The sequence below is a fragment of the Sarcophilus harrisii genome, chromosome 1 (genome assembly GCF_902635505.1).
Source record: "Sarcophilus harrisii chromosome 1, mSarHar1.11, whole genome shotgun sequence".
In the NCBI taxonomy this organism is placed as follows: Eukaryota; Metazoa; Chordata; class Mammalia; order Dasyuromorphia; family Dasyuridae; genus Sarcophilus; species Sarcophilus harrisii.
Genome location: NC_045426.1, coordinates 660,535,190 through 660,547,739, shown reverse-complemented (window position 1 = coordinate 660,547,739; position 12,550 = coordinate 660,535,190). Strand labels below are relative to the sequence as shown.

At 44.1% G+C, this 12,550-nt stretch overlaps 1 protein-coding gene across 1 annotated transcript; it reads right to left on the bottom strand.

Annotated features, from left to right (window-relative positions):
* Positions 1-461: 461 nt before the first annotated feature.
* On the bottom strand, positions 462-2,958 carry KLF2 (Kruppel like factor 2). The gene is made up of 3 exons (XM_031947954.1): positions 2,638-2,958; positions 1,716-2,547; positions 462-1,208 (listed from the first exon to the last, which is right to left on the bottom strand). The coding sequence occupies exons 1-3, from the start codon at positions 2,710-2,712 to the stop codon at positions 1,033-1,035; spliced, it is 1,083 nt and encodes a 360-aa protein (XP_031803814.1). The 5' UTR covers positions 2,713-2,958; the 3' UTR covers positions 462-1,032.
* Positions 2,959-12,550: the final 9,592 nt, after the last annotated feature.

Below are 12,550 nucleotides of genomic sequence, written 5' to 3'. Positions count from 1 at the left end.
ACCAATGGTTTTGAGGGTTTCTTGTCAGCTGGGTCACCACTTTCCTCTAAGCCCTTGGGAAAAGAAGGTAATTGATGTATGAGACAGCCTTAAAATAAGCCTCCCTGGTTACAGAAATGTAGTGTTTAAATTTATAGGAAAAACCCACATTGCTTGCTGGCACACAGTCACCACAGCTGGAAAACATTGAGACTATGAAAATAGCCCTGTACAAGCCCAACCCAAACTGAGTAACTAAAACACCATTTCTAAAAAGGTAGTAAATCTTGCCGGTTTCTTCCCACCTCCCTTTAGGTTTCATCCCTTTTTTTTTTTTTTTTTTTGGTTACTAATCCCAATCCCTCCCACCTCCTTCATTCCACATTCAGTGAGAGGCTGGTACCAACTCACCCTGAGAAGCAGAAGTGTACCCAAACTGCCAATATTCAAAAAGCCAACTCTGGGTATGCATGGAAACATTCTTTAAAAGATGCAAAACATTTGTTTTTATTTTTTTTTAAAAACTGAGAAATCATTTTCATATAAAACAGAAACAGGCAAAAAATGCCCATTTGTCCTCATATTTACATTATTACAATACTCGCCAAATATTTACATTATTCAACATTTTAGGCAGTAAAGTTAAGGCTATGTTTCTTACAAGGCATCAAGCCCTGCACTAGTGTAGACCATGGCTGAGAGTGTAAGAATACTATTGCACCATTTTGAATACAAAATTCGTCAAGAAGTAGGGAATCTTCTCAAACCATGCCTTTTATCGAGATTGGCCATAAAACTGTCTGATTGAACAGTCACTCAGTCCCACTGGGGTCAGCGTCAGGAGTTCCAATGCACAAACCTCTTTTTATGGTTGTGGTCAGGGTCCAGTTAGGGAAAATGCCCTATGTACAAGTACAGTCCTGCTGGACTCTAGCCTTTCACAAAAGCCCAATAAATACCAGTCACATTCTGGGAGAAAGGAGTTCGGAGAGGTCCCTGGCTCAAGGCTCAGCTTGTAGTGCCAGCTACAGGCTTGCCGGGGCTGGAGCCCAGTTACATATGCCTCTTCATGTGCAGGGCCAGGTGGTCTGAGCGGGAAAAGGCTCTGTCGCACAGGTGACACTGGAAGGGCCGGTGTCCCGTGTGTTTTCTGTAGTGCCGGGTGAGCTCATCTGACCGGGCAAACTTCCAACCGCAGCCGTCCCAATTACAGTGATAGGGTTTCTCACCTGCCAAGAGATGGGACGGAGCCGTTTAGAGCATTACAAGATACCGGGGACTACCTGCAGCCCGGGCACCCCCAGCCACACACTCCTAATCTTAACTGCACGTTTCCCCTCCACAACTTCCCCATCTACGCTTTGCACCAAGTTCCCCTCTCCCTTCGCCGCCCCTGACACGAATTGCTTTTAGAGATGGGGAGGCGCGGTAAATAACGCATCACCCATGCGCCTCCCGGGCTGCCACCGCCTCTCCGGAGCCTTTTAGGACCATGGTTCCAGCTACAGCGTCCCTGCCTCCTCTGAATCCCTCCTCTCCCCACTCTTCTACACCGAGGAGCCCCTCCCCCGTGGGGACCTATTCATTCTATGCCTAAACATGTCCAGTCCTCCCCGCTCCGCAAAATCCCCTTTACAGTTCCCCGCTCCGGGCGCGTGCGGGCGGGCGGGCCGGGGGACCCGGAGAGATAACATACACGCGCCCCCTGATCGGCCCGGGTACTCGTCTGAACCCACCTGTGTGCGTGCGCAGGTGCGCCTTGAGGTGTGAGCTCTTGGTGTACGTTTTCCCGCAGCCCGCGTAGCTGCACGTGTGCGTGGCTGTCCGCTTGCGGGGCCACGAGCGCCGGCCGCGCTTGGGCTTGGTCTCCAGTAGCTCCAGGGGAGAAGAAGGGGGTGTGAGCAGCCCTCGGGCGGCGGGGCCCGTGGTGGCAGCCCCCAAACCCAAGCTCTCGTCGAAGAGCCCGAAGGGGCCCGCGGGATAGTGCAGCGGGGGTGGCCCGGGGAAGGCGGCGGCGCCGGCTGCGGGGCCGAAGGCGCCCGGGGGCCCGAAAGGGCGCGGCGCGGCCAGCCGCGGGTGGGCGTCCTGGAGCGGGCTGCGGCCATCGGGGCTGAGCGGGGGCGTGTCGGGCCCGGGCCCGGGACCCAACATGCAGGCCCCGCCGCCCTCTCTCTTCACGCAGCGCGGTGGCCGGCCCAGGGCGGCCGCGAAGGCGCCGCCGTCCAGCTCGGGCTCAGCCTTGATGCCGTCGGCGAAGGCCCCGAAGGCGGTCGGGGCCAGGAGGAAACGGCCCTGGAGCGCGCCCGGGGCTGGGGTCGGGGCCGGCTGGGGTTCGGGCGCCGCCGCCAGCCCGTAGGGGGGCGGCTGCTGCTGCGGCGGCGGGGCCGCGGTCGCTGGGGGCTCCGGGTAGCAGCCGGGGGGTGGCGGCGGGTAGAAGGCGGCCGAGGACTCGGGGGCCGCGGCACCCTCGGGGCCCAGCCCGTCCAGGCCCATGGAGAGGATGAAGTCGAGCACGCTGTTGAGGTCCTCGTCAGCGCCGCCGGGCTCGGGTTCCGTGCGGGGCCAGCGCTGCGGGAGGGAGACAGGGAGAAGACCGGTGAGAGTGGGGTCGAGGGCACTTGGGGTGGGGAGCGGAGGGGGCGCGGGGCGCTCACTCACCTCCTGGAAGCCGCGCTCCCGGCACGGGCTGGCGAACGTGGAGAAGGACGGCAGGATGGGCTCGCTCAGCGCCATGGCCGCCGGGCGCCCGGACGGACTGATAGACTGAGACCGACGGCCCGACTTTGTGGGCGGGAGAGCGAGAGTGAAGGGAGTGAGGGGAGCGAGTGTGTGCGGGGCTGCCCGGCTGTTCCTGTCACCGGTGGACTCACTGACTGACTGACTGACAGGCGCGCGCGCGCCGAGCCTGACTCACGGACGGACAGAATGACGGACTGAGCTGCGTTGGGGCTGACAGGGCTGTGAGTGGCGGCCCCGGGGCCCGCCCGAGCCTTATAACGCGGCGCGCGGCGGGTCGGGCCAATGGCAGCGGCGGCGGAAACGCGTCCCGGATGGGGACGAGCTCCGGGCTCAGCCTAAATTTAGCCGCAGTATATAAGCCAGCGGCGGCCGTGGCCGCAGCGGCTGCGGACCAGAGCCCGGAGCTCCAGCCTGGGCCCGCCCCCTCTCCGCTCCCCCCGCCCCTCCCGTCTCCCGAGGCAACGATGTCAACAAGCGAAGCCTGCCGCGGCGAGCCGGGGCGTCGCGTCAGCGTGACGTGGATGGATCCCCCCTCCACCTCCACCCCGCTAGGGCTTTCCCGGCTTTCGCCTGGCTCCCCGCCCCCTCCTAGGGGCTCGGATGAAGGGGAGTATCGGGGCGAGAAGCCTCCGCCTGTGGCTGGGGACCCCAGGAATCGGGGCACCAGGGCTGGAAGGGTCCTGGGTCCTGGGGCCAGGAATGACCCAGCTCTCTGTCTGTAACCGGTGCGGGGCTCTAGCCCCTCAGGGGCAGGGGATCCTTCCAAAGCCTTATCTACGTTATCTTATCTGATTTTCCTGAGCCCGCGAGAGTAGGTGCTGCTTATTAACTCTCTTTTACCGAGAGGTTAAAGGGAATTGTCCCGGGTCACAAAGTTACAAAGTGTTTGACTCCAGCTCCTTATCTTAGAGATCTAGTTACTTTTCTCACTATAGGCCCTTTAATGCTTAAGAGATTGTGTGTTTACTTTTCTCACTGTAGGCACTTTAATGCTTAGAGATTGTGTCTTTCTGCCTTTACGTCAACCAGATCTTCATTTGAAGAAAGGCAAGGTCTTCTGTTTCATGTCATTTTCCCAATTGTTTAGGAATCATCAGTAACTCCATTGCCTCCCCACTGAAGTTCAATTCTTATCTTCTTGACAGTTTCCAAAATCTTTTCAACACTGACTCCAGTCTACCATCCGCTTAGCTGTCATTCATTAATTTTCCTGAAACTCAGGTGCGCGAATCACCATTGCCATTGACTTAATCAATAAACCCGAATGATTCCCTACCACTTCCAAGATCAAAGAAGAAACTAGAGATGTTTGCTTAGCCTAGAGAAGGGAAGATCTGGGCCTGGGTGCTGGGGAGCATAATAGCTGTTTTCAGTTATTGAAAGGGCTATCATATCAACTGTGAAAGACTTAGCTATAGTGATCCAGGGCAATTCCAAGGGATTTTTGATGAAAAATGTTATACATTTCCAGAAAGAACTGATAACCTATGAATGCAGATGAAAGGGGGTGTGGGGTCAGAAAGGGATAGAAGGAGAGGGAGAGAAGGAAAGAGAAGAGAGTCATATAGTCAGTGGCAGAATTGAGATAGTTCCAATGTTCTGATTCTCTATCATAGCCATTGATGTCCCTCCAAAAGAGGAGTAAGATAGAAATTATGTTTAAACCATATGAAGTGAATCTTTGCAAGAATCAAGATGGATGATTATATCCCCCTTTTCATCAAGATTAGCACAAGCATCATGATAATGATTATTTAAATTGAAAAAGTGGAAAATTGACTTGTACTACTATAAAGCTAGTTAGTGGTAGACCTAGGACAGTTATCTAGATTTTCTGACTTCAATAGCCCACCATCCTTATTCTGGCTTGATCTAATTGACTCAGGAATCTCTCTCTCTTTTTTTTTTCCACATCTCTTTTTCCTCTCCTCTTATTAATTTTTTAAACTCTGCAGTTTGGTTTCTAATCTAATAATTCAACTGAAATTGCTTTATCTAAAGTTATCAATGAGCTCTTCATGGACAAATAGCCTTTTCTTAATTTTTCTCCTCGATCTCTCTACAGCCTTTAATGCTGTTAATTTGCCTTCTCCATGATTTTCCTGTCTCCTAGATGTCTGACCTGACTTGCCCTAGATGGGAACAGCTGGTTGTTGAGGGTGGACATCCCCTTCAATAGGTCCTTGAATGTTGTTTCCCTTCTATAAACATGATTAAGCACCTACTGTATGCAGAGTTCTATTAGGGAGATACTATACAAGGTTGAGATAAGAAAGGATCTTATAGTCTCTTAGAATGTTTAAGAAATGTACATTCACAATGCAGTATGCCCCAGAAGTCATGGTCTTTTCAGTCTAATTGCTGAATCTTTTAGATCATGTCTACTTGGATGTTTCTTAAGGCTGTTCTGGGCCCTCTTCTCTTCTCCTCCTCTACTCTCTTCCAAAATATAAGTTTGATCATCTCCTTCCCTCTCTCCCTCACTAAACTTCAATGGATATCTGTTACTCCTAGGATCAAATAAAAAATCTTTTCTTTGCCTTTTGAAGCTCTTCACAACTTGGCTAATTCTTTCCTTTCTCAACCTGAATGTTTCTTGCACAGGACACTCCATTTTCTAATTGCATACCTTTTCATTTCATTCTCCCATACCAGGAATTCTTTCCTCATTCCTGCCTTCAGACTTCTCTAGTTTTCTTTAAGACTCAGCTAAAAATTCTACTATCTATGAAGCCTTTCCTGGTTGCTATTAATACTAGTGACTTTTTTTGAGATTTCCTCCAGGTTACACTGTATTTTGTTGGAATAGAATTGTTTGCATATTGTTTCTTCCATTAGGGTGTGAACTCCTTGAGGGTAGGGACTATTGGGTGGTTTTTTTTTTTTTTTTAAACAGTGCCTAGAACTTAGTAGGTACTTAATAAATGTGTAGAGTTAGTTGTATTTTTATTGATGCTGTTTGTTGTTCAATCACATTCACTTCTGAAATTATCCTTCTCCCTCCCCTACCCAGAGAGCCATTCCTTCTAATAAAGATTGAAAAAAGAGAGAATGTAAAAGCAGTTTACATTCTGATATCATACATGTTATTGTACCTATTATATAGCATATGCAGATTTTCATACCCATAATTTGGTACTACTGTGGTGGAGAAGAGAGATATTTTCCAAATTTTCTTCTGGTTGGGATCAATCATTACAGATATACAGTATTGTTTTAATTTTTTGTTATATATTTTCATTCATTTAATATATTGTTTTTACTGCTTCTGCTTTCTTCACTGTAAACTTCACCAAATCTTCCTTTGTCTTATTTCTATGATACAAGTGAAGTCATGCAAAATATATTCCCATATTTGCCATTTTGCAAAAGAAAATGGGAAAAGTATGCTTCAATCTGCATTCAGAGTTGAACATTTCTCTCTGTGGAGGTAGAGAGCATTTTTCTTCATGAATCCTTTGGAATTGTCTTGGGTCATTGTCTTGATCAGAGCAGCTAAATTTTTCATAAATTGATCATCCTTCAAATATAGCTATTTCTGTGAACAATGTCTTTCTGATTCTATTCACTTTTTAATCAGTTCATATAAGTCTTCTCAGGTTTTTTTTTTGAGACTATCCTGCTTGTTGCTTCTTATAACATATTAGTATTCCATCACAGTTATCTATTGCACCTCGTTCAGCCATTCCCCAGTTGATGGGCATGCCCTCAACTTCTAGTTCTTTGCCACTACAAAAGGAACAACTTGAAACTTTTGAGAGCTGTTTGTTCGTATCAGTTTGCTCAGTGGGAAATAGCTCTTGGTCATATGTTTGTGTTAATTTCATATATAGTTTGGATATTTAACATTTTTTTTTTGCCGAGGCAATTGGGGTTAAGTGACTTGTCTAGGGTCACACAGCTTAGTGTCTGAGGCCAGATTTGAACTCAGGACCTCCTGACTTCAGGGATGGTGCTTTATCCACTGTACCGCCTAGCTGCCCCTCAATTTAAAAAAAAAAATTTGAGGTATAACCACTTGTATTTAGATCAGTGTCCCATTTTTAATTTATTATGAGCAATGATGTCAAATATCTACTAGTGATAGTGTATAGTTCTCTTCCTAATAAATAGGCTGCTTTTTTTGCCTAACCTTGTCAAACAATTTGAAGCTTTATTGAGTCTCTCCTATGGATAGTTACTATCAATTGGTCTGGTATAAATTGCAATATCAGAAAACCTAGATCTATTCTCTCATCATGTGGGCAATTATAATATTAGCAGATCAGGGATTTCATTCTGTGGAAAAAGTGGGATCTTAATGAGTTGGTAGGATTCTGGGGTTAGTGTATACAAAGTTAAATAAGACAGTCCTACTCTCATAACCTTTATAGTCTAATGACAATATAAGATAGTATCATAAAGGTTATAAAGAGATAATAAAAACAGCCAACATATTGCACTTGACATACATGTCTCATTTTCTTCTTACTTCATTTCTATGAAGCAAGGGCTGTAGTGATCCCTCTTTTACATAAGAGGAAACTGGGGCTTTGGAAAAGGTAAGTGCCTTGCCTAGTCTTATACAGCTAGTTAAATTTTGGAGGCAAGATTCAAATCTAAAGTTTTCTATTTTTATTTTATTTTAGATTCTAATATAAGTATTTTATTGGTGCAATCTTTCCCCAATCATACACACATACATTCACTTCCCCACATACAAATTAGATCTCTTTCATAATAAAGAAGTACATTTAAGCAGAACAAATCAGTATATGTCATATCTGACAATATATGCCTCACTCTACATCCATAACCCACTGTCTCTGATGAGAGAGAGGTATGTCTAATGAAGTCATGCCTGAGGTCTGATGTCTTTCAATGTTTTAATTTACTTTATTGTGGTCTTTATGTAAACTAATGTCCTTATTCAACTGTACTATCACAAATGTAGGTTATTCCTGAATCCAGGAATCTACTTACATGTTGCCCCTTTCAGAATTTGTGGTAATTGATAGAAGGAAAATAATCTCTACTGAAATAATTGGCTTAACTAATAAGATGAAATTTAATTCAATAAATACAATTTTATACTTAGTTATTTTTTAAAATGCATAAATACAAAATGGGTGGGGCTTGCTTAGGTAGCAGTTTGCCTGAAAAAGATCTGGGAGATTGTAATGGTTTTCAAGTTCAATATGAGTCAATGATTCAATATGGCAGCCAGGAAAAAAAAAAAAAAAGCAAAACAACAAATAAGAGGTCAGGTTGCATTAAGTAAGAGTAGCTTCTAGGAAGCTATACTCTAGTCTGGTTAGGTCACAACTGGAATATTGTGTTCTAGAATACACACAGTTTAGGAGAGACACTGATAACCTTAAGAGGGTCCAGAGCAACCTTAGCAACCAAGATGCTAAAATCTGTGTCATATGAAAGTCATTTGAAACTGGAGAAGACTCAAGGATAGGATGAGTGCTTTCAAGTATTTCAGGTGTTTTATGAAAGAAATATTAGCCTTCTGTTTAGAGGGGAGAATAGGTAGAAGTGAGTAGAAGTTACCAAGAGGCAAATTTAGTTTTGATATCTAGAAACAATGTTATGACAGTTTTACCCCTTAGTCACCCATAAGTAGAATGATGGGGCAGCTATGGCAGAGTGAATAAAGCAATAACCCTGGAGTCAGGTAGACTCATCTTCCTTGAGTTCAAATCTGGCCTCAGACACTAGCTGTGTGACTCTGGGCAAGTCTTTAACCCTGGTTGCTTCAGGGTCCTCATTGGTAAAATGAGCTGGAGAAGAACATGGCAAATTGCTCTACCCTTTGCCAAGAAAACCCTAACTCGTGTCACAGAGAGTAAAACAGGATAGAAAAACCACAAATTAGTGTAATGAAGAGTGAAATTAGTGGACAGGTCTCTTCTCATTAAAAGTGTTTAAGGTGGCCAGTTGGCCACTTATATTGTGAGAATTCTTTTTTGAATCTGGGTTGAACTATATTTTAAGACAGAACTTCAAAGTTTGCAGGGCCTTCAACACTAATATAGTACAATATATACCTAATTTCCATATTTACTAATAGACACCGTGATTCTCAGGGAAATTCCCCTAATTTTTTGTGGGGATGAAGGACATGTGTGACTTCAGTTCATTTTTTTAAAAGCTTGGGGTCTTAGGGAACCACAAGCTTGATATGAGTCAGCAGGATGACATGATAATTAATTCTGCCCTAACAGAAACGTGTTGTTCACATATCCACGGCCCTAATCAGACCATATCTTTTATATTATAGTGACCTGCAATATATCCAGAGAATAGTGGCCAGAATGGTGGGACTTGAAATCGAGCATGGTATCAGAAGTCAAAAAAACTCGGGATGTTCAGCTTATAGAAAAGACAATGGAGTAGGGGGAGGAGTATGTATTTGGAGTGCTGTGTCATGGAGAAGAGGGATTAGGTTTGTCCTGTTATTAGGAATAATGTGTGGAAGTCATAGATAAGCAGATTTTTGGCTCAGTTGAAGGAAAAATTAATAATCATAATTGTGCCAAAGGGAAACGTCATTACAGAATGTAATGAGTTAGTTGTTAGCATGTTTATTAGATTAAATTATGAGCTCCTTGAGGGGAGGGACTGCTTTTGTCTTTGTGTTCCCAGTGCTTTGTATAGTAATTGGTATGCAATTGGCATTTAATAAATGCTTATTTACTTGGAGCTTTTCAAGTGGAAGTTGCATCATTCTTTTGTCATTGATAACAAAAAAAAAAGATCCTTGTTCTGATCATAGGATTGTAGACATAGGCCCAAATGGACCTGAGAGTCATCAAATATTGAGGCCCAGAGAAGTTATGTCTTATCTGGACTCACACAGCTTGTAAAAAAGCAGGGAAGGGATTTGAATACAAGTCATTAGACTTTTTCCACTGTTATACCATGCTTTCTTAGATACTCTTTTAAGACCCTTGCAATTCTGAGATTCCATGGGAAAGGACACAACTGTCTGGCAGGAAGATTGGTTTCCCAAGGATGTGATGTTTGAGTAGAGTCATGAAGGTGGGGTGCCATGATCACTCTCTTCACATATGTAGAGGACTGACAGAATTGAAAAAGCCACTTTGTTTTACTTTTCCTCAGAAGATAAGACTTGGGGTGAGGGGCTGGGAGAAGAGAGAAGTTAAAAGTTCAGTTTTGTCTTAATATAATTGAAGACCTTCCTGAAAATTCTAGCTATCCTGATTTGGGAGGTAGTAAATTAATTATAACTGTCTATATGTTAGTTAAGGCTGAATTCCAATAGAATCTAAGTTCCTTGAAGGCAAGGGACTTTTTCTCTTGAGTCCTGTGCTCTAGGACCTAGCACAGTGCTTTTAGCTTCCTAAGTTCCTAGGAAAAGTCTTTTGAAAAATTGAATTAAGAAAAAGTGAGAGGAAGAGGAGGAGAATGTAACATTACTTCTTGATCTCTTAAGGCAAGATCAAGTATAAAGGTGAATTGGATTTGGGGGACATTGGAGAGAGAATTCATCATTCAAATAAGAGTTGAAATAGAGGACCTTCCTGGTTCTTTTGAGTTGGCCAACTCATAGGATTCTACTACTTGATGGAACCCCCCTTTTTAAAGGGGGAAAACTAAGGCTTAAGCTTAGAGAAAACTAAGGCTTATACAAAGTAAATGTTGGAGGTAGAATTTGAACCCAGATCCCCTAAATCCAGAGCCAAGGCTCTTTTGGTTACACCACCACTAGTCCATAATTCCATGTAGTGGAAAGGATCACTTTGAAAATCTAGAGACTTGGGCTCTACCCCTGGCTAAGAGAAAGTCAAAAAGCATTTATTAAGTGCTATGTGCCAAGCACTGTGCTAAGCACTGGGGACACTGAGGCAAAAGATAGTCCTTGTGCTCAAGTAGGTCTTAGTCTACTGGGGAAGTTAACATGTAAATAATTATGTACAAATGACATTTACGGCATAAATTAGAGATAATCAACCGAGGAAAGGTAAGTTTTATTGAGTACTTGAAGGAAGTCAGCGCAGCATGGATGTGGAGATGAAGAGGGAGAGAATTCCAGGCATGGGACAAGCCAACAAAAATTCATGGGCCAGATAGGATTTTATATTTGACCCTAGTGGTATCTGATAGGGAGCTGCTGGAGTTTGTTAAGTAAGGAAGGAGGTGATGTGACCTGAGCTTTAGGAGAATCACTTTGGTGGCTGAATGGAGGCTGGATTAGAGTAGGGAGAGACTCGAGGAATTTAGTGAACACCATTTACATACAAGGTACTGTGCTAGGCACAGTTTTAAAGATGTACAGAATGTCATCCCGCCTTCAGGATTATTACCACCTAATTGATGCCCCTTTCTGTTGCTGGGTTCTCAGTTCATCACTCGAGTTAAATGTATTTTATGTTTTGAGATCCTGCTATAGTTACTGTTACAGTACTATTTTGCCCCCAAGTCATTCATATGCTTCTGACCAGAAGTTACAAAATCGATTTCTCTGGATCCTGATCATCCTCCTGAGCTCCGTTTCTTAATACTTTAAATTCATATGTGCAAAACTGAGCTCATGATTCTCCCCTTACTATCACCTAAAATTCTTCAATGTCCTAACCTTCTTAGGGTTTCTATTCTTGTTTCTATTGATGGTGCTCCATCTTCCCAGTTATGAAACCTCAGTCCTCATTGACTTTCCTGGTTTTCCCTTTCTTCCTGGAGTCAGTTGCCAACTTTTGTCAGTTCTCTCTTTCTCTTCCCCATTCCCCTACTACTAAGTTCCCCCGTGACTACTCTATTTCAGGCTCTCTTCACTCCTTAACCTGGATTATTAGAATAAAACTGGTCTCCCTGCCTCAACTCTCTCCCCCCTACACTCTGCTAGAGTAATTGCTTTAAAGCAAAAGTCTGCCCTGATCCTTCTTTATAAGGACCACCCCCCTTGGCCTGTCATTTAAGGCTTCAACCTCTATCCTTATCCCTTTCTCAAACTCTACTTTCTAATCTATTCACAGCTTCCTTGATCTCATTCTCTACTCAGTCTGACCCACCCCAGTGTTTATCTTTGCCAATTCCTGGATTGATTTGCCTTCTGCTCCATCTCTGCTTGTGAAACTTTTTTCTTTAAGGATTTAAACATGAAAAAACCCCTTTTCTTAAGTCTTACTGTCATCATTGTTACCATTATTTGTCATCATTAAATGTCAGCATTTGTAAAATGGTTTAAGATTCATTAAGTGCTTTCCCTATGTTATCACCTCCTAAGATTCTACTTTCCCTGTTTTATTGTAGCTTAAGGAATGTCCTTCTCCTTGACTTTCTCATAGCACCTTCTGGGAGATTTCTAAGTCTAACTTTTAATTTATTTTATAGTGATTTGTGTTCATGGCTTACCTTCCTCATTATAACGATTCCTCAGTGGGTGCAATCTTGACAATCAGAATGAGAACTGGGGTGTCAGAGACTTATATAACATTTGTAACATGAGAAACTATTTCTATACAAGCCACCAGTGTTTATTAGAAGCAGACATTTTGTTTTCTGGTAATCACTGGGGATGTCTTGTCCAGCACAGTCCATAGCTGTGCATATAAATGTTTGTCAGGTTGAATTCAAGGCCAGCATGGAGGATCCACTCTATAAGGAGCCAAGACTCCAGCTGAACAGAGTCTCTGGTTGACTGAAAAGAGAATGACAGACACAGCTGGGAGATAAGTGCATGCTGGACTGGTGTGTTTTTTTTCTCTCCCCTGCTTATGTTTACGCAATTCTTTTTACACAACTTATTACCAAACACTTCATTTCCCATATTGCAAAGAAAGTTGGCAGCTGGGTGCTTCTGGAGGATGGGCTCAAACAAGGC